General features: G+C 40.9%; 1 protein-coding gene across 7 annotated transcripts in view; it reads left to right on the forward strand.

Annotated features, from left to right (window-relative positions):
• The first annotated feature begins 1,522 nt into the window (after nucleotides 1-1,522).
• Nucleotides 1,523-22,594, forward strand: part of TBC1D1 (TBC1 domain family member 1) — a 104,533-nt gene continuing 83,461 nt past the window's right edge. For 4 of the 7 annotated variants that reach the window (XM_058420604.1, XM_040063961.2, XM_040063967.2 and 1 more), the window contains exons 1-2: nucleotides 2,512-2,698; nucleotides 9,555-10,077. In XM_058420604.1, the coding sequence (XP_058276587.1) occupies nucleotides 9,661-10,077 (417 nt within the window). In that variant the 5' untranslated portion in view covers nucleotides 2,512-2,698; nucleotides 9,555-9,660. Of the gene's footprint in view, nucleotides 1,628-1,848; nucleotides 1,973-2,511; nucleotides 2,699-9,554; nucleotides 10,078-22,594 lie in introns of those variants that run through there. The other 3 variants (XM_040063962.1, XM_040063960.1, XM_058420602.1) reach the window with 3 other exon arrangements.

Below are 22,594 nucleotides of genomic sequence, written 5' to 3' on the forward strand. Positions count from 1 at the left end.
TTTTGCTGCTACTTAAGTAACAGTTTCATCAGGAAGCAGAGGAGGAATGCTGTCCAATGTAGCCTGAAAGGTGATGATTAGCTAACTTTCTTTGCAGGCAGGCTGAACACTCTGAGGCTGATTTCTTTCCAGTATCAAGACAAGAAAGAAGAAAGTATTTCTAATTGTGATGCTCTAGTATTGACTCCTGTTGTTGTTCAAGGATTTTCCAATAAGCGAGAAATAGTCTTGTAGGATCCTTATCTGTTTCATTATATTTTTTGAAAGGCAGCAGTGAGGCAGTAAAAAAAGTCTTTCTAAGATCATCAGTTGGTAATTTGGGGATGCATGAGCCTCATCTGAAATGCCAGAGCTGTCTGGGTGGGAATTGCAGTTCACCTTCTACTAGAGCATGGTTACCAGAGGCATATAATATTCAGTCAAGCTGAAAGTGAGCAAAAGGGCATACTTGACTTAGGTACTCATATTGGGTGATAACTGGACTAAGAGCATTGTCCTTAGATGTGATAGTTAAAAAAATAAGGCACTGATTGCAACGAGATGGCATTCCTCTTTCCAGGGACCATAAAGCTGTCACTGAAAGGCAAGAGGTCCTTGTACTTATTCCTGTGTCTGAAGTGGAAGCAGCAAACCATGACCTGAGCACAGACTGGGAACAAGCTCTCTGGGTGAACTGCTACTTACATATCTCAATTCACTTACCAGCGATGCTGTGGAAGTACACCTGTATGCCAAAGGTCATGGAGACACAACGCACTATGTGTATAAATACAAAACCTACACTTTGTAATTAGGGGATGTGCTTGGATACCAAAATCTGACTTGTTTTTCATAATCTGGGGCAAGAGTTTGCTTGCATTTAACAGCTTGACTGTTTCCCTCACAGAAAGAGAGCAGATTTCCTTTAGAAAGTTATGATTCTACAAATGTGTACAGGCTTAAAAGTAAGTAAATCAGTAGTCTTACTGCCAAGAAGACTTGAAATTAATTGAGTGCAAAAGTGGTTTGCACAACGGGGATGTGGGATGCCTTAATCATCTCTGCCTGCAGAGAGGTATAATTAAGTCTCCAGACCCATTCATGCCTTATCCTTTCTGGCAACTGAAAGACCACCTAATACCTACTCTTACAATGATTTTATGAGTATGCAAGTGTGGTTTCTTTGAGGAAGCCATCGAGGTGACTCAGGTGAGCTCTCAAAAGGCTGCCCTTCAGCCAGGGCTGGGCCCACAGCCGAGAGGGACTTGACAGCTTCAGAGCTTTCGAGCCGGGCTCGTTCCAGTTTTGTGAGCAAACTTCGCTCGCCACTTCAGCTGAGCCCGCCATCCGCCCAGGCTCTCCCCGCAAGGCGACAACGTTTCCCGCGAGAGACCAGAGGCTTTGCCAGACACACGGGGCAGCGCCGCCGAAATGCTCTTCGAGGGGAACAGAACGGGAGGAGGCTTCAGCTGCCCGCTGTCGCGACACGGGCGCCCCCCTCCCGCCGGCTGCCCGCCGCCTCTGCCGGGCGCCCGTGCCGTCCGCCCCCCCGTGCCGGGACCCGCCGCCTGTTGCTATTTTCGCCCGCGCTGGCCAGCGGCCCGGCCGGGTGTGCGGCGCGGCTCCCTCCTCGTCCTCGTCCCGGCAGGTAGGGGCGGGGCGGGCAGCGGCGGGAGGCGGCGGGCAGGCAGCGGAGAGTGTGGCAGGAGGCGGCGGGCAGGCAGCGGAGAGTGTGGCAGGAGGCGGCGGGCAGCGCAGGAGGCGGCGGGCAGCGCAGGAGGCGGCGGGCAGGCAGCGGAGAGTGTGGCAGGAGGCGGCGGGCAGCGCAGGAGGCGGCGGGCAGGCAGCGGAGAGTGTGGCAGGAGGCGGCGGGCAGCCGCTGTCCCGGCCCGGCGCCCGTTACCGGCCCCGCCCGCCTCCCCGCGCGGGAGGTTCTCGGCCGCGCCCGGCCGCCGCCGAGGGCACTTCCCTGCGGCGAGCACATCCTGCGGCGGTAAGCGGCGCCGGGGCAGCCCCGGGCCTGTCAGGGGGCGGCGGTGGGGCCCGCCGTGCTCTCGCTGCGGGCCGGCGGGGCCGAGCGGCGTTTTGGGAGGGCGGGGGAAGGAGGAAGAGCAGCTCCTGGCGCAGAGGAAGTGAAGAGTTGTGGCGAGGAGCGCAGCACCCGCCGCGGGGCGGCCCGTGCCCGCACCCGCGCTGCGAGGGCGGAGAAGCCTCCGGCCCGGGCGGGTGCGGCCGGGGCCCCGCTCCGTGCCCGCGGCAGGGTCGCGCCGTCGCTCCTGACGGGGCTCCCGGCGAAGGCGCAGCTCCGGCTGTGGGAACAGCGCTGCTGCGGGACGGGGCGGCCGGGAGGGAGCGCAGCGGGGACGGGGCCGCCGGTGCCGCTGTTCTCGGCTGGAGGGGTTCTGGGAGAGCTGCCTCCTGGTCAGAATAACCAGAAAACCTGCTTGTCTTTAATCTGTCAGCGACCTGAGGTGCCTTTAGTTCTTTTCCTCTCTTGTCTGCTGTTTCCTCGCCCATCGGTGGGTACAGCAGCTCCCAGACCCCGCTCCGTCCCAGAGCAGCCAAGCGGCTCTTCCCTGGGCAAACCCGGACCTTTCCCACCGCAGCACAGCCGAGTGTAACTTTCGGTCCGCCCGCGCGGCGCGGTGTTCTCATGGCCCTTTAAATTCGCCAACTAAGTCAGCAAGGGAATGATCTCTTGAAACTGCGTTCACGAGAGGTATGAAACGAATGTGGTTATTTATAGCGCAGTTTGAAAAGATCGAGGCCTTTGTGTGCTGTGTTTTATTTGGGAGAGAGGCTAACATGGCAGATCCGCTGTAGGAACCTTTAGTAGTGCAGATGGTGGGATTTGTGTCTGCCTTAAGCCTAGAGATTGAACGAAACATCGTGGGTCCAAATTAATAAATTATACACTTTCTGAATAGGGAATACCTCTGAGCTGATGCATATGCCTATACTTTTAACACTTGTAAGTGCTGAAACAGAAATTTGTCATGGGATGCTGTATAGGAATGCTGAAAATCATAGCTAATGCGCAAAAGTAGAAATGTTTGCAGGTGAAAAACACGACAGGATGGAAGGAAAGTGAAACACGTTCAGTGATACATGGATGACTTGACACTTGTTTCACTTTAATTTGCTTAACTGCGAAGTTGAATGCAGGCATTTTAGCTGTGGATATGCAACTGAATAAAAAGGAATGGTATTCATAATTTCATTTACTTAGCTAGCTTTCTTTTGCAAAGGTTTTTGGTTTTTTTGGTTTTTTTGGTGGGGTGTGGGGTTTTTTTTGTTTGTTTGTTTGGGGTTTTTGTTTGTTGGTTTGGTTTGGTTTGAGTTTTGTTGCATTTTTTTTTGTTTGCTTGTTTGGGTTTGGGTTTTTTGTTTTGTTTTGTTTTCTTTTTTAGTACATTACAGTTGTAGAACAGGTCAATATTTTATTCAGGTCTGTATGAGGCTGAGTCAGAAGACTTAAGTCATCAGCATATTAATTTCTGTGGACTCGATTAGTGAAATAGCAATAGGTGTTAAGGGCAGGAACAGTCAGCTATTTTCTTCATTTGATAGTTGATTATAAATGTCTATGTTTGTAATCAAGAATATACTACCATTGTGTTGCACACTTTTTTTTTTATTAACAGCCTATTTTTGAAACTTATTTGAGGAGTGATATAAATGCTGGCTGTACTGGTAAATATTTTAGGTGTGTTTATTACTGGCGTCAGTACCAGAGGATATGGTCAAATGTTATTCAGTAACCAGTCTGGAGCTACTGACAGCATTTAAGCATTAAGTCATTTAAGCATTAAGTCTTTTAAAAGTCAGTATTTAATGAAAAAATAATGGAATTAAAACTAGTTTCTGAGGCAAATTTGTTTCTGGACTTGCACATGCTGTTGCTCACAGCAAACCATAGCTTCAGAAGGAAACAGCAGATAATAAGTAGCTATGAGATAAAAGGAATATCCTTGCAACAAGAGGGGTGTGTCATGCTGTAAGTGCCCTTAAAAGTGTAAAAAAACATTTTGAATACTGTTCTCAACAGTGACCATGTCATGACATACTTAATATATATTCTCATTTGTGTTTTTCTATATATCCAGGTGGATAGAGAAATCTGTCAGCTTGAGCAAAGATAATGTAAATTTCAGTTAGGGATCAGAAAGAGAGGGAGACAAGTGGTGTTTAGTTCTGGCTAGTGTTCCAGAGTTCTGGCTGCAGGCCAGGGCTCCTCATAATCCTTAAGTAGTATGATATTTCTGCTAAAGTAATCAGTGGTGAAGTGCAGTCAGTACCAGTGCCTCTGGTTCCATTTGTCAACAGGGTTCAGTGCTAATGCCATGAAGAGAAGAGCTGAACAAATTTGTGCTATTTAGGACCAGCTGTTTTTCATAAGACCTTGCTGTATGGTTGCATTTTTTGCTTAGCTTCTTGAAAGGGAGAAAAACTGATGTACAGAAACTCAAATAAACTGAAGCTGCTGTCATGTCCTGAGCCTCATGTGGAGTCACTGCACAGTTGTCTCTGAGAAGAGCTGCAGAGATTGAGGAAGATGGTATCTTTCTGTTCAACTCCCAGCTCAAACTCCACATTTATTCATTGCTGTGTGAAAGCTCTGCCTGCTTTCTTGCTTGATGTATCTTGTGAGCTCGTCAGTTCTGCTGTGACTCCCAGCACTCCAGCTGCTGCCAAAGCAGGGAAGGAGCTGGAGGATAGTGAAGGGTTGCTTAATTCTACATTTACCAATGTTCTGAACAATAGTTTAAAACTTTTGCCTGCATGTCTGTATTAAATTTAGTCTGATTGAGAAGGAAGAAAGGACAAAAGTATAATGCTTCATCACTGTCAAAGTTTCTGCCTTTTTTTTTTTTCTTTGGGGGGGGCTGTTCTTTTGGTTTAGAATATTCTCTCTCCTCTCTTTGTCTTTTTCTTTGTATTAGTTTGAGTCTATCCCAGATCTGCCTGGTGTTCCCCCAGGTGCACAAACCCAAGTTTCGGTGCCTCCCTTTCCCAGGTTGCTAACACAATAACCTCACAAGATTCTCCTTCCTAACCTCAAAGCTTACCTGACCCCATCTAACCAACTGGCACCTGGAGCCAATATCTTGCCCTTGTGATATAGTCTTTTCTCTCTTGAGAGAAGGTGAGTTTTGAGGAATGCTGTCCTGCATGATGCAATGCTGCTTAGACATATACCTCCACATGGGGTCCAGAATGGCAGAAATAATAATTTGTGGAGCTCTCCCTTTCGTGCTGTCTCGCCATCACACTGACTTCTCTCTGAAGGGGTCCCTTTTAACTTGGTGGCATAACACAGTGAGAATGTTAACTTAATTTTGGAGAGCAAGAGTCTATTATATATATATTTTTTTTAATTAGGTTAGGTTTTTAAAAAACACAGTGAACAGGTCCATCAGTGTAGTGTTTCATGCTAAGTCTGCTCCCCACTTGAGAGACGTGTCTGGGTTGATCAGAGCAAAAGAGAAGTTGAGGACAGAGGGAACACATACGTTCCCATGTGTATCATTAATGGTGCTCTGGTGTCCCCTAGTATAGAAGGCAGGGATTAGATACATTAATGTGGTTTGTGTAAATATGCATAACAGTTTGACTGGCTGTTTTTATGCTGATGGAGCAAATACAGCTGAATCAGAACAAGCTAAACAGCAGAACAGTAAAGTTCATGTTCTCTATATCTCTATAAACTATATCTTTCTCAGCATCAAAGCTGTCAGCTGAGGAGTGCTACTCAAGCTGTTCTCAGTTTTGAGTGCAAGGGCAACCAAGATCCTTCAAAAGATACTGGTGGAGAGGAGAAAGAGGAACTGTCCCAGTTGTATCTGTGAGCACTGGAATAACAACTGGAGACTGATCCAGGGTGCTGAGCAAAGCCCAGATCAGTGAAGCTGAATAGCGGCGCTTAGGGCTGCCAAGGGAGCATCAAAGTTGAGGTAGAAGGAAACTAGGGGACAGCTTTATTTTTATATCTTTTCTATTCCCTCTTGAGTTTGAGGTGAAATAAACATTTAATAAGCATGAGTTAATCAGACACTTGAGAGGAAGAGGAAACTTGTTTGAGCATTAATATGTATGGTAAACTCCTATGGCAGCTGCAGAGCCAAATTGCAGAGGGGATGAACTGAAAGGTGGCAACCAGAGATGCGTAAAGGTGCTAAAATTCCAGGTGGTGCAGTCAGGGCAGACATGGATGGGCTGAGAGCATGGCTACTCTTTGGCTGTAATGTGTGCCGAATTTTATGGCTGGGAATAGGCCTGTTGAGAAGAATAAAACTATTTTTAGGTCTCAATTAAAGCATGTCCATAAATACTTCATGGTCTTGAAGTAAAACCTAGTCCTTGGTGTAAACTTGAAGGACATTAATACCAGCAGCATGAAATTGGCATAATTTCTGGTGGGATTTGTTTACAATAACTGACAGGAGGGGAAAACAAAGAAAGAATGGCTGGGATAGGGAACTGGAACATGCAGAAAACATACAGAATGATACAGGTTAGATAAGGAGACTTTCTGAGGCTGCTAAATTTGTGCCCTGAGAAACTACACTTTCAGCCTCTCCTAACATTAGGAAAAAAACGTAGCATTTTGACTTCTACTTAACTGATTTAGTAGTAAGTGTTTTTCTTTGGAAATAACAAATGCAGACATTTGAGTATTTATGCTGTTGACTTTGCAAGGTGTTTATTTTTTTTAAAAAGGAGATGAAAACCAAGAAGCTTCATATTTATATTAAACACATTCCAACAGTACAATGTTTGTTTAAGTATGACAGAGTATCAGCCTTGGGATTTTTATATACTCTTCAGTCCTTAGAGTTAGCATGCAAAATAATGTATTATATTGTGATATTCATTTCTCTTTGAGGCAGCATTGCCTCGTAGATCTCTGGTAAAAGATCATGGTAGATGGTGGTAATCAAAAAGAAACTTGAAAAGTTGATTGAAACAAGGGTGACTTTATTGTATGTTTACATGCCTTTAATTACATTTTTTTAAGAGTTCTCAGAAAACACAAGAAATTGGCTACAAAAAGTATGTGGCTTATACATCATGTGTGTTGTAGCTCAGTTTTCCTGTTTGCAACTAAGCATGAAGTTTTCTTAGGCTTTCTTATCCTGCAATTATTATCTATGCCACTAAGTGACAAGAGTACCAAAAGCTAAAGCCTCAATTTTTATGTAGTTTAGACTGCACACCATAGTAGTTATGAATTAATCCAATCTTCCCAGCATTTGCTGAACTATTTTTCATTGTTGCAGTTAAGGAGGAAAAATTTGTAATAGTTTGTCAAAGAAGAGACCATTTTAATTCTTGCCTGATGGAAAACTGTAATGGTAACTGTGTTTAGCAGTCTGTGTTGATAAGGTGTAAAAATGCTTCCTGAAGCTTTATCCTATTTAGAATCACAGAATCATTGATGTTGGAAAAGATCTACAAGATCGTCATGTCCAGCATTTGACTGAACTCCGCCATGTGAATTAGATCATAGCACCAAGTACCACATCCAGTTGTTTCTTGAGCACTTCCAGGGATTGTGGCTCCACCACATCCCTGGGCAGCCTCTTCCAGTCCTTGCCACCCTTTCAGTGAAGAAATTCTTCCTGATGTCCATCCTGAACCACCCTTGCCACAGCTTAATGCCATTTCATTTAGGATGTAATGCATTTATATTAATCTAAAAGATGCTTATTTTCTTGCTCATTTGTGAAATAAACAAAAAAATCTCCCAATTATAGTAGATTTAAAATGAGGTGTACAAATTCTGGATTTTTATGGCCCTTTTCCCCACACCTTCCATGTGCAGATACACACTCAGAGGTTTATGAAAAAACTTAAAAAATTGATCTACACATCTAGAATGCTATTTATTATGAATTCATTGAATAGTATTTTGAAAACTTGCACTCTTGATAAATTTGCTATTCTCAGCACTGGTAATGTTGCCAGTGTTCAAAAGATGAAGAAGTTTCAAAAAACTTTCAAAAAACTTTCAAAAATGTAAATGTATCCAAAAATGATTTCTGCAGTTCTTTTGTTTTTACAGTTTGTCAGTTACTGTAGAAACGTTTTTCCCCACTGGGACATTTACAGATTGGTTGCATTTTAAACAGCTCAGAACTAATTTCAATCTTGAAATTTTAAAAAAAACTTTTGGGGTTTTTTTAAATCCTGAAATTTCCTTCCATTTTCAAGAAGGTGAAAGGCTGTTAAAAACTCAGTCTGAAAATATTATTACAAAAGCAAATTAAGGACAAAGTTTAATGCAAACTCTTGAGAAAAATAGTGCTGTTTTTGATATTTGATATTTGTATTTTGAGCAAAGATGAGAAATACTGTTGCCACAGTAAACAGATGCTGCTTATTCAATACTTGTTCAAATGTAATTAAAGTGTTTTTTAAGGATGTCTTGGTACTATATATGTTGTTTTTAGTAGATCTTATAGTGGCAAACGCTTGTAAGACTGGTGGTGAACTACTGTCGTGGTATTTAAACACAGGCAATTACAGACTTGTCAGGTTCATGTCAGTCTCACACAATATAAATGTAACAGCTGAAACCAGGGTCAATTAAAGAGGAGTTAAAACAGGCTAGTACAACAAATGCCAATCTCTGTGTTTTCACAGACTGCATTTTGTGAAATGGAATTTATAAATAAATGCAATTATTGGATTTCATTACCATGTGTACTAATCCATAATAACAGTAGCAGTAGTAAATGTTGGACGTAATAGGGTTGCAACAAGGTTGTGTCTTACTTGGTATATTCCATTTGATATTTAAGAAATGAAAATGATACAATGTCAGTCTGGCTAACATTTAAGTATTCTTGTCTGGCTGACCAGCATTAAAATGCGACCATGAATTGTGATCATCGTCTGGTTCTTCTCAGAATGCTGTAAGGATTGTTGCTTGTGACTGCTATCTGGCAGGTTTTTCAGTGATCACTCAGTTGACTGCTGCTAGCATTTTTAGATGACAGTGATTTCTAGGGTTTTATTTATTGGAAAAATCTGTTTAGCTACAACCAATAATCACTGGGCAAACTATACCTAAGGAAACAACTCCACGTTAGTAGCCAAATTCAAAGTCATTCACCTATGGACAAGAAAGTTGTCGAGCTGCATTTTTTTTCCTCCAGATGTAAAGGTGTCTTAGCAGGCAGTGACTTCAACTGTCAGGAAGGTCAGAATAGCTCAGCTGAGTTCTTCCTGTGATAACAGGATTGAAATAGGCCACTGTGATCTGCATGTGCCTGCCCATGAAGCAGACACAGGCTAGAAAGAATGTTCACTGTAATTTAGTTACTCATTAGATAGTTGAGCTAAGGTCATAAAGCAAATTGTAAATCAGGACTGACTCTTTTCCAAGCAATGTATTTATTACATTTATGTTTGTTGGACCTGAAATAGTAAGGCCCAGTGTAAAGAGGGGACACTTTCTAGATGGGCTATGGTAGTTCTCTTCTGATGTTAAGCTATTAATTATTTGTGTTACTGAGAGTTGGTTTTTCATAGAGTTCCATCACCTACATAACTCTTTCTTTTCCTTTCAGAACTCTTCTGTTCCTTAACCAAAGGAGTCATCCAGCATCCAGATAATGTCATTCCATGGAACCGAAATATTGGTGAATTAGTCCAGGTTTGCTAAAGAACTGTAAAATGGAGCCAATAACTTTCAAAGTTAAAAAGTGTCAAACACCTAGTGATTTCTCAGCAAGTTTCAGTCTCCAGCTCGTGGGTTCTCTCCCAGTGCATTCCTTAACCACTATGTCAATGCTGCCTTGGATTGTGGCCGAGATCCGGTCGCTCAGTGGAAAGTCTTCCAAAGAAGAACCCAGCGTCAGCCAAATCCAACTTTGTGTTTCACCAGCCAGTTTGCGATGTGAGCCAGACACAGGGAAAACCCAGCAGTGGGATCCTTTAATTTGTTCAAGTTTGTTTGAATACAAGCCACAGCAGGTCCACAAACTGATTCACAACAGCCATGATCCGAGCTACTTTGCTTGTCTGATAAAGGATGAAGCAGCAAATCAGCAAAGTATCTGCTATGTATTTAAAGCTGATGATCAGACAAAAGTAAGTTAAAAAAAAAAAAAAAGAACCAAAGAGAACTCCATCCCTGGAGTTGCTTTTGTGTTGTTTGAATCCTTTCACTACACTGTAAGACCGTAAGGTTGTACTTAACAGTTAGAGATTAATGAGATCTCATTAAAACTTACTGACTTACTTTATTTGATGTTAATTTGAACTGCTCGGTATGTGAAATGAAAGGTGCATACATCTCCTTTTAAGCTAATTTCGTCAGCTTAAAAAACACTTTAGTTTGGGATGTGGGCTGAAATCTTGGCCCTCAAGTCAGTGAGAGCTTTTCTGTTGATGTCACTAGGGCTAGTATTTCACTCTCGAGTCACTGTGAACTTTATCTAATCCTGCACTCAGACCTCTCAAATTTCTGTTTTCCTGAACTGAGACCTATGTGACTGGGAAACAGAGATACCTCCTTTCCCAGAAAGAGGAGAGGGTAGTGTGGAACCTCCATATGTATCATATCTCTAACAACAGGACCCTGTGGGAACCTTTTCCTAGCTCTCTAATTCACAAAGCCTGGCAGGCAGGTTTAGAGAATGGGAGAAAGGCACAGTCTCTGCACCTCTGTGACATGAAGGCTTGCTGCTGCTTGGTGTGAGGCAAGAATTGGGTATGCATGTCTGGCAGTGGGTGGGATCTGGCTTAGTCTGCATTTCCTAAGAAGTTCCTAACCAGTTGTGTCTTTGCTGAAAAAGTGGAAGCATTAAAATTGTCTCTCTCTTCTGTTTGAAAGTCATGTGAGACACTGATTCTCATGAATGAGTAGAATGAGTAAGATTTAAAACAAAGTTATTGTGAACTACTGGGGACAAAATGATGACGTATTCTTCACTTCTTGAATGTCTTCTCTAGTCTCCATAATGTTGGAAAACAGCATGATCACTTGACTCGTAGGAGGTGTCCTGCTGAAGAGCCCTGGAGGTTTTATGTGAATATACACCGCACATAGGATTTATGCCAACCTGCCCGATAACAAAACATGGTACAGTTCCAAATCGGTGTTCTCGAGCTTACAGCTCAAAACATATGGAAACAGCTTTAGTTAAATCCCTCCAGACAGAATGGCAGTTCCAGTAAATTAAAAGGCAAATACATTGTAAATCATAAGCATTCAAGTGAGAAATCCTGCCCAGTTAAATTTAGAATACCAGGTTTATGTAAGAGTAAAAATAATGAATAGATACTTCAAAACTTCACTTTGGATAGCAGCTGGTGAATGCATTTTTCAGTTTGCTTATGCATTTACTTGTGCTTGTGGTTTTCCAGGATTATGGTGAGAACACAGCACTGATCACCTACAGTACATTTTCTTAGGCATTTTCTTTTGCAACAAAAGATTCAAGTACTTTTTCTTCATTTTGATCAAATTCCTGGACTTGTTTGAAATTATCAAGAACAAATTAAATCTCTAGTTAAATTTGCAGCTGTGTCTACATGTTTTTGGAGACAACACCCAAAATTTTTGGATACCTGTTTTAACTGCTTAGCTCTAGATTCACACAGATATCTATCCTTTCAAAAACTACCTTCCACTTGGTATCAACTTGCCTTGTATGCAAGAGTTGTTTCTCTTGACTTCTTTGCAGTCTAGGCAGACATCTAATCAGCTTTTGTGGACCTATGTTTTAACAAAAGGGTAATGGAAATGCCAGGTATTCTTACCATCCAAAGTGAAGCTCTGCCTCTTTTACTTAAATTTTATGCAATTTCCACATTTTAAGTAAGTTCTTTGTGCTTTGTAGGGTGTTGTTACTTTGCCTTGAATATGGTCATATAATGCCTTTTAGCTCATTGATGTTTGTGTTGCATCTGTTTTGCAGATGCCCAGCTTTAAGGATAGGGAGTGCACATATGCCTTTACACTGAAGAAGCTCTTTGTTAAAAGCCAGTGAGTTGGGATGAAGAATTTAGAATTGTTACTGCAGTTTATGTTCCATTTCAGAAGAAATAAATTTTAGAAACTGGACTTTTGCAGTCTGTGCAACTCAGCAGACTCTTGTGCTGGCACTCTTGGTTGTGAGGACTCTTTTTTTCCTATTAGCTTCATGTCTGTGGAAGAATCAATCATAGCAGTCCAGATATTTTTAGTCACAGAATGTACATGTACATAACAATCTTTAGCCAACAATCTTGGACATCCAGACTTTTGTGATAATTACTAATTACAATAATATTGTAAACCGCAAGAGCCACAATTCTTTGTGTCTACATATATATATCTGTAGTAGGGCTATATTTGACAGAGTTCTTGGATTAAGTTGGGTCTGACTGAGGATTTGAAGTTACTTTGTGGCTTTGTAAATAAGTTCTGTGTATATCCTCACCTTAAGATAAGTAGAATAAAAGAGGGCAGAGGTATGCCTGTGGGAGAAGTACAGTAGGAAGATTAGGATGTTAAGAGGAAGGCAGGTGAGTAGAAGACTAAACAATTAAAGTCTTTAAGACGAGGACAAAAACTTGAAAGTCATGCAGACAGAGGCATACCACTGGAAGTGGTAGAAAGTACAGAAATCCAGGAATGGTCAGGCTTTTAGCATCGTCATTGCAGATGGACTGCAGTCCATTTATTGTAGTTTTACTCCTTTGTAAATATAATTTGAGCAAGAACATACAACTGATTAGTGAGGGATTATTTTACTGTTTAGTATGAGAGCTTTGTTAATGTTTCTGGGTAATATTTATCTCAGCTCTACAGTTGATGGAGGTGCCTGCAATACGATGTTTTACCTGCATAGGAATACAAGACTCTTGGGTTTGTTGTTGCTGCATTTCCAACATATCCACTTTTGAGAGGATATTAGCAGACATGTAATTAACACTAAATAATGTCAGGATTCCTTGCAAGGAATTATTTGTTATGCTGCTCTTTAGCAGTGGAAGAAAAGGTAGTGCCCCGTTGCGGTCTTTGTCCTCCCTCTGTAGGATCTTCTATAATTGTACCATCATGGCAACCTGTGGCTCACTTTCCTACTGCTGGATAGCAGTAAGTAGGGAAGGATGAAATTACATTACTCGAAAAAAAAGCATGTGAATATAGAGATCATTCCACTCTACTTTGTGCTTAAAGGATGGGTTTACTCTGCCTAGGGAGAGCCCCTCTTGTGGATTAGTCTTCTTTCTAAGTAGATTTGTCAGACATGGGGTCTGGAGTGTTCCTTCCTTCATGTACAATCTCAGTTTCCACTAGTTACAGATAGTGGCTTTTTTTATCCTTACACCCTCATTCTGCAGAGGTTCTGATGTGGCCTCACAATTAATTTCTACCTGAGGGTGAGGCTGAAGCATTAATGCATATTCTTTGTAGGTGCTCAGGAATGGAGCTGGATTCAATTATATTGCAGAGAGCTTATGAAGGCTACTTATAGGTCAGGTGAGTAATGGTGGGGCAAGCTGGGGAAAAATTAAATCTCCACTAAATCTGTTTGCAGAATAATCCCTTCAACGTAAGAACAAAGCCTTGCTGAACCCCTTGGTGAGAGTGCTTGGCTACTGTAGGAGTACAATGGAAGTGAAACCATACATGCTCCACCCTCTGCATCTCCCCAGCGGCCTCTGGTCTGACATTTGCTTACGTACTACAGAAGTGTGATGCTATCGATATCACTGTTGTTGAAAACTATACACTTTAAAAATTATTGGCATTTTAGTCCTACATTTGAAATCTGCTAGTTCTAAACGGTTTGGAACTGCAGGTGAGGTGTGCCATTTCCTTCCTGAGCTCATTCTCCCCAGCTTTCCTTCTGTATGAAGCCCTGCTTTAGCACATCATTCACCCCAAGAAATGAAAGAGATAAATAAAGTGAGGCTAATGGCATACTGTAGTGGGGTATGCCCCTCCAGCAGATGCAAAGTAGCCAAAACATTACGGAGGATGAGTAATTTCTGTTCTTACTTTCAGCTTGGAAAAGTCATTCCAGATGTCATTATGTTGATCCTTCTTTGGTGTATCAAATGATTTGTTTTACTTAGGTATGTTTAATCTTACTTGATAGATGTTTGGGCTGGCAAATGGAACACAGGTCACTAGTTTATCTGACTCATGCCCTGAGCTAGTTTAGATTTAAGACAAGTTAAGGTTGTGCTGTCCTTTATTATACTTTTATATTTATTGTAAGTGAAGTCTAACAGTTCTAAATTTAATGGTTTCACAGAGATCTGAGTCAAAGAGGACATTCAGTATCTCAGCCTTTTTCCATGTCCTGTGCTCCATTCAGAGCATGCTCACATTTTCCCAAGCCTGTCTTCTGTCTCCTACAGAGCTATAAAGACTTTTTTGTTGCCTTTAGCAGCCCTTGCTAGATTCAATTCCAGGTGGACTTCAGCTTTCCTAATCGTGTCTCTGTCTTGGGTTGGCAAGTTCGTATCGAGGCTTTCTGGAAACTGGCTGGATTAACTATGCCCTGCTGTGTTTTTCCTACAGCAGATATTTAAGTTATTGAAGTCCCTCATCAAGACCAGGGTATGCTAATGTGAGGCTACTCCGAGCTGTCTGTAGAATGCATCTTTCTGATCACAGGGTAAAATAAATTCCTTTATGCAGTGTAGAATTTGGCAGACAGCACTGTCATTTTTAATTTTTTTTTTTTTTTTTAGTGAAGCAGATGCTCAGAATGCTTGAAAGTTTCCCTTTTTTTTTTAATTCTGTGATATGAACTGGAGGTTTAGAGAATTTGAGGGAAAGCCTAGAAACTTGAACCTGATATCTTGCCAGGAAAATATTTCTGTCACATTACCAATGCAGAACTAAAATATGGAGAAAGGTAAAAAGTTCAGTTCAGATTTTTAAAGGGTTACATTTTGTACTGGTGTTTTTGTTTGTGTGGGTTAGATTTTTTTTTTTTTTTTTTTTTTTTTTTTTTTTTTTTTGTCCCCAAGACTCTGGACACAAGTTGTCATAACAGCCTGTAATATATGCTCGTGTTTACCAGAGCAGTTAATGCTATGATGGCAAAACACTGGGCAGAACTTACTAGAGATATATTGCCTGGGATTTAAACAGGATCACAGCTGCACAAGACATGCACAACTCTGTGTGGTGCTTCTGAACCTTCTCTCTGTAGCGCCATCAATCAGGGCCAGCTTTTGGGCCGGGCAGCTGCGAGTGTTACCATGAGAGGTGCAGTGGCTGTTCGGTTGCAGCGGACTGGGAGACCCGCTGTTAACCTGAGCCCGCTGATTGACTTCGCCTGTGCCAAATCTGCCCCAAGGCAAACACACATAGGACCCATCTCCTTACACTGAGGCACTTCCTGAAATGTAGCACTTGGCCTGTTGAGCTTTTTGGTTAAAACTGTGGTGCCTTCTGTTGCCAGAGGTCTTCAGGTTTTTTGTCCACCCATTGCTTTAACAGTTAGTGTGCATTTAAACAACCTTCACCTACTTTCATGAGTTAAAATAGCTTATGCACTTAAGTAGATCGCACTGTCTTACCTGGAATGCAGCACTCTGTTACATGTTGTTTATGATCTGATTATGTGCTGAAGAAGCTGGTTTCAGATAATCAACACTTAGCTCTCTGTGAGGCTGCACAGAGCTGAACTTCACATTATTCATCTATAAAAGGAATGGCAGGGGCCCAGTGAACTCCTAAGCAGTTGTTGTGAGCCTTGGCTTCATGACTGTCGATTCTTACACAACTTGGTTTTACTTTAGACTCTAAGGTAGAGCCTAGTTTATACTCTAAGGTATAGTATCTCATTTCTAATAGCACCATTTCCCTTCCTGAAAATAATTCAGGGAAGATAATTTTAAAGATAGAACTTTTTCCTCTTTATTTTACTGCCTGATGAGTCTAGGGAGATTAAAACATGGTTCTTCCTTTGCAAAAAACATAAAACACTGAAACAAAATTAAATAACTGGACTAATGTCAGTGCAAGTGAGAACTTACTTTGGCTGTGTTCTGTCTCCTTATTCACCTTCGGCGTTTTTGATTGAATCTGTAATTGCGAACTGCTAGCACTGCTTTTTAATTTAGGACATCTGTCCCTCAAATACTAAGCAAAGAAAATGCAAAATACAGAAGGAAAAAAAATGAAGCAGAACAAATGAAAAATCAAATACATATTTGTGCTGTGCACATACACAGTCCAGTCTATAAAGTAGGTCAAAGTTTAGCTGTGTAAATCCTAGCAGAATATCCTGTATGATGCAAACAACCAGCTGTGCTCTCAGTACTCTCACAATTAATCAAGGCTTCTTGAGCCTTCAGCGTGAGTGTGATGACACTAGTTCTATCCTGGGATCTGTTCAAACAATTCATTTATGTGAGCTCTTCTGTCAGGGAACTTTAGTGGCCAGTGACCCTGTCCCTAGCAGCATTATTCCAAGCCTTTCTGGGGCTCTTTTCAAATCTTAGAGACTTTGTGACATGCTGCATCAGCTAGTGCTTGTGTGTTCACTCTTGTTTTATAAAAAATATTGTGGGATTTTCCTAAACCTTGTGTGATTGCCACATGTAGGAAGTAATTTGTGTAACACCAGTCCTGCTGACTTAGTCAGAGATACTGTCTGATCCAGGAAGATGAAATTAATCACAAGGTTCGTAAAAAGAGTTGCCTATTCCCACTCTTATGGCAGCAGCAACATAAAAATTACATATTCTTGTGATTTCTTATCTTAATGTAATAGTTAACTGTATAGTAAACTGACATTTTTAATGTATTTTTCAACTTAAATAATACTGAAAGTAGCTCTGTGTTGTGATGTTACCTGCGCTTTATTTTAGGATCAGAGCTTATGCCAACGCTATTTATTGTTCATGGCTATTAGCTCTTTCTTCAATGTTGGGGATTGTAGCAGAAATATGAAACAGTAGAATTGAGGCAAAAACATAATTAGTGGATTTGTGATGGTTTCTCATCTGATTACTAACCATTCTTTTTTTCTTTACTTGTAGCCTATGATGTCCAGCACAGGTAACTGGAGCCATGAATATTTAAGCATCCTCCAGAGCTGTAGCAGTTTTCTTTAAAAGCTCCTGATCACACAGAGAAGAGCTTCCTTATGTATCTCCCAAGAGAAGCTCATTCTTAAAGTCTTAACCAAGTTTGAGTCGGCTTTCTGTGGCCTTGTTATTCCCTTCTTTGCTGATTTGCACATTCCCACCTTTCCCCCTATTCTTTATATTGTGGTATCACTCAGTGAGGTGTTTCAGAGCAATTTGAATATTCCAAAGGAAAAGTGATAAAGTTTCAATGAAATCAGCATCCTAGCATGATCACAGAACAGTTTCATGTGCACCTTTGTGAGAGTCAGAGCATCACCATCTGGAGCAGAGAGAAGGCCTGGCCTCAGATCCCCAATTCATTCAGTCTTAAACTGCTGTGGGGTTTTAGTTCAAGTGTAATCTAGGATGGTTCACTGAGGAGATTTTATAGCTGTCCTCTGTCAAAACAGGCAATTCTGTTATTCTTTTCTCTTCTGATCCATCTGCCTTGATGTACTTCCTTGGTGCTTTCCCATTTGCTGGCACTTATGTTTGTCCAGCTGTGTGTTGAGCTGCTTTAGTGGCTAAGGTAAAAGAAACTGATTTCATTCTGCTCCGAAACCATTTTTGTGCACCTTGCTAGATGACCATAGAAGTTTTTTGTCAAATTTCAAGTTGACATAAATTTGGAAACAAATAATAAAGTATTTATTATTTATTAAAGAATAAAATGAACATTAAATAATTTGGGACAGGTTTTTCCTGGTTCTTTCATAAGCAGGTGGGGGAAATAGAGTGCCACACCAGGAGTACTCCAAAGGGATTGGGCTGTGGAGCAGGAAACCTGTTGTTCTTTCTTTGTAGGATGACATAGATCTTAAAAGTAGGACTGTGAGGAGGGAGGTGCACAGGGACACTTCCAGGCTTCCTTGGCCTCTTCACACAGAGCCACCTCGTTTGGAGCATAGTGCTTGTAACACCAAGGTTGTGGATTCAATCCCCATATGGACCATTCACTGAGAAGTTGGACTTCGAGATCCTTGTGGGTCCCTCCTAACTCAGAATATTCTGAAATATTCAGAAAGTGTCAGTGGAATCTGACCTGCTGGTAATGTGTGAGAAGAAATCACTTGCATACCTGCCCAGTGAGTCCAAAGCAGCCTTGCTCTAAAAAGACATAAACATAAATAAACATCATGGAGTGGGTGGTCTATCCACATAGGACCTGAGCACTAATCTTAAGAAAGTCCTTAGCTTCACAACTTGTAACAATAGCAAAATGTGTAGCAACAAATATCCAGCTCACCTTACTGTGGTGTAGTAAAGTCTGATTTCTGTGAAGGTGTTGGATGCAAGACACAAAGGAAGTGAATGGGTCTCCTCCTTGCCTTGCAGCCTCATCCGTCCTACAGCTTCAAACAAACACTCAGCAAGCAGACAGTGCTGGGCAAATTAAAAAAAAAAAAAAAAAAAAAAAAAAAAAAAAAAAAAAAAAAAAAAAAAACCAAACCAAACTGAAAGACTTAATGCCTGTGGAAAATTCTGAGTGAGAAATAGAAATGGGGAAATATAAGTTGTGTATACAGAATTAAGAGTTTAGAAAATACTGTTTGATTTATAACAATATTGAATATAAACCGCATGCACACTACTACACAAAGAAATACTTAATGATGAAGGAACTCAAATGTATTTTCTGAGTTATACACTGCTGAAGCTTGCTGGAGTTGATTTAAGACTAGAAGAAGTTTGGAAGTTTGAATGCTGCCTTACTGATCTCCAAGGCAGAAAGTCTAATCTAGACTCAATAGATTTTTTTTTTTTCTTTTTTATCTAATTACTTAACACTCTTAAGTAATACAAAGTATGCACAATTCTGAAGTTCTTAAATTAATTTTATGGCTACTTAGTGCAATGATAGTTGTATGCAATTTAAAGCCAGGAAGTGTATATTAGAGAGGGGAGAAAAAACTACTTTGAAAATAACAGTTTTTATCAAAAAAATCAGTCTTACCTAAGAGTGTTAGTTTTTGTGGCACACAGTACAATAGCATATTGAGGACAGTGCGATTTAGTTAGCAAAAGTGAGAAGATAATTTTTGTCAAGTATATGAATAAACAAAGGCTGTATCTGTCATGTAGGTTAGTACAGTCTCTACAGACAGACTCTAGTATAGTTCTCGCTCATATCTGATTGATATCTGTTATCTTTCCTCAAGACTAGTAAAACCAAAACCTCCTACTTTCTGTGCTTTGCAAGTTTCTTTAGGAAGCTTGGGCTTTAGCTCACTTGGAGCTACTTAAACATGAACATTCATGTTCAGGCAGTTGTATTTTCTTCTTTTCAGATTTTAAAATGGTCCTGAAAGACAAATGCAAGCCATCCATGTTAAAATATGAAGATGCCAATCCATAAATTATGATACTGAGCAAATCACCTTCCTGAAATAGCTCCTTATGCTTCCATGCAGTTGGCTTTTCAGTTACAGTTTTGCCTTTCCTGGGCTGACATTTATGCTGTGCCCCCAAGGTCATCAGACGGGGGCTCTTTGGCTGTAGTGGAGCAGAAAACCAAAGCAGAGGAGGCATATATAACCGCTGTATTTACTTTAGCAGTACAATCTCCCATCCTGTTATATGTCAAAGTGAATAATGGTAGAAAATCATTGTCGTAAAATCAGTGCTTTCCCTTGCCTGGTGTAGACACAGTTGTTCTGTATTTCTGTTTTTTTTACCCTCTCTGTGGACGTCAAGTTATGGGAAGGGCTGTGGGAAATATTTTCCTAAGGAATGATTTGTGCGACTGGACAAATACAGGCTTAAATGGATATGTGTGTTTGCCCTAAAGGTTGATCATCGAGGATCTGATACAAGGATTGAGTGGATAATGCCAGTTTATACTTGGTTTGTCCTTTGTATGAAACTGCTGGTTGATGTGGACTTCCCCTTTCTTTCCCACCCTCCCCCCACTTTTCCCAGAGTGGCAGTAATTGAGATCTATTGCTAGTCATAAAAACAGCTTCACTGATGGTGATGCCTCTTGCATTGGGTTAAGTTGGGTCTTTCTGCATAACTGATTGGATGCTTTTCATTGGCAAGCTTCTTGTTCCAGCCTTTAAAAGAACCACACAAAATTAGCTTCACACAGGCAGAATGTGCTTCCAAATTGTCCTTTTAGTAATCATGATGTGGTTTGTCATGTTGCTTTGTTGCTTATATGCTATGCCTCTACTTGGAATGTAAAAAACTTGCACAGGAAGAGGGAATAAAAGCTTTATTTTATAACTCCTCATTTGACATTTTTGGAGGCCACATCCAGCACAAAGGTGAAAAGTAGGGCTTGCAGTGAATATCTGGTGGTGTATTTGCATCTAAACCTGTGACCAACTGAAATGGAGGTGTTTTTTTGAGAGTCAGAAAGCAAATTATACATAAGTCTTATTTCTGAGTCTTTGGGGCTGAAAATCTGGATGCACCTTAACTTCAGGCTAGTTCCTTTGAAGACAAAAGACATGCTTGCAACAGTGCCTTTAAACATGCTTGCTTGGTTAGCACCTATAATACGTGATGTATTATTCTGCTTGGTTTTATCCTTAGATTTTTTTCAATGGCAGTCATGTTGTTCACATAGGGAAAAAAAGGTTTCCAATACCTGTAATTAGTTCATTTAGAAAGATTTTTAATGAAACAGAAGCACTTTTAAAGCCGGACAAGAAAAATTATAATTCAAATGCAAGAATATATTCAGGATTATTAACATGGTTGATTCAACACCACCATTACAAAAATGAGATTTCTTTCCTTATTTAAAATTTCAAATAGAGGTGTGCCATATGTCTACGAAGCAATAATTTACTAAAGTCTTAAGGAGACCAAAGCCCTGTTCATCACTTTTAATTCTCTGCGGACTACGAAAACCATGTTCTAATGTGCATCTTCAAGTAGAAACAGTGTTGGTACCTTCAGAGGTCTCTCGCTGAAGCTAAATTCAGAGTCATTTCTAGAAGTTGTGTTATCATGTTAGGATTGCCTTCGTTGGACCAGCTGTCCAGCAGCAATGAGGCACTTCAGTTTTCCCCATTTCAGTGCGTATTTCAAAGCGACACAATGGTGGGTAATGACACGCTGGAATGAGGCACTCTGATTCCTGAACCAGGACTGCGATTTAGGAGAGAAAGCAGTTGCTTCTGCGGAGCTCTCCACAGTATCTCTGCTGCTGTGGAGCACTGTACAGCATTCCTGACAGCAACATTCGTAGCCAGGCCGTTAGGAAGCTTTTCTAATTGCAGGAAGAGGGCTTCATTGTTCTTAAAAGGGATTACTCCCCTGAGTAATAACTCCTTCTTGTCCCTCCAATCCCTTCACAATTTCGCATTCATCAGGGTTTAGGATGAGGTGTTTAAGTGCCACTTAGTGGCTGTCCGAAGCAAATGTAGGATACTGTGATTGCTGTGACAGTTTTCACCTCTTCTGCTTTCCACCAGCAGGAGAATCGCTTACCTTACCATGGAGATACTGAAGGCTTAATCCTAAAACTGGTTGAAATCAGTTGAAAGATGCTGGTGGGTTTTCAGTAAGTTTCAGTACTGTAATTTCCATTTTACTTTTTTTTCCCAAATTGTCCTACTGAAGTTCTGCTTGGGTTCTCCTAGTGGGTTTTTTGTTTTTCTTTGGGGTGTTTTTTCAATATTTTTGCAGTGCCTCTAAAAGTATTGGAATGAGTTTGTATTTTACTATGTAAAGTCTATAGAACAGAAATACTGCTGTTTCTGGAGTTTATTCTTGTGTGTTAAATTTCACAAAACAAGACATGTTTAACATTGGTTGGTATTTGAAATCAGCCACTGTTCTGGGGTGCTTCAGCTCCCCTCAGCAGAATATCCGATAGATGTGAAGACATTAGCTCTCGGTCATGTTTGGAGCTTGCTATAATAAGTTTTTATATGTGTAAGGACAGAAGTTTATCTTCTAGAAACTTGCAGGACGTATGGATATTCTTTACATGTATGTTATTTACTCTATACTGAACCAAATACGTCCTTAAGACACATAAGGATATAGTAGAAACTTGATCTGTGGTTTTAGTAAGGGCAATTCTCAAATTAATAGCTTTTACATCTCAGAGTGCCTGCATTGCAGGCTTTCTTCTCTTTACTGGGAGGAGGTTTTCAGTGGGCTTTCTGCAGGGAGTTTGTGTACAGCAGAAGGCATGCTTCAAGTTTTTCTTTAGAATGGAGTTGTTGTTTTTTCCCCCTTCTTTTTCAGTTTTTGTGTTTAACAGACTATCCATATGCATTCTAGATTTGTAAGAGTCAGAAAAGTTCCCAGGAACCTCAAACAAACAAACCACAGATTTCTGGTTATATTTCTTGTTAAAGTTACAGAATAGAAACTGTCAAGGTCTCAGGATAAAGCCCTTTGCACATCTTGAGGCAATGTACTTCCAATGAGCCATATAAAACCTAGATAAATGACGAATTTTCCTTAGCCTGATAACCTTCAGTGACCTGATTTAAAGTACACGTTATCACAGGCATATCGGCCTGTTCTGGAAGTCTTGATGCCAGCTTGAAACATC

This window comes from Hirundo rustica, chromosome 5 (genome assembly GCF_015227805.2).
Source record: "Hirundo rustica isolate bHirRus1 chromosome 5, bHirRus1.pri.v3, whole genome shotgun sequence".
Lineage (NCBI taxonomy): Eukaryota > Metazoa > Chordata > Aves > Passeriformes > Hirundinidae > Hirundo > Hirundo rustica.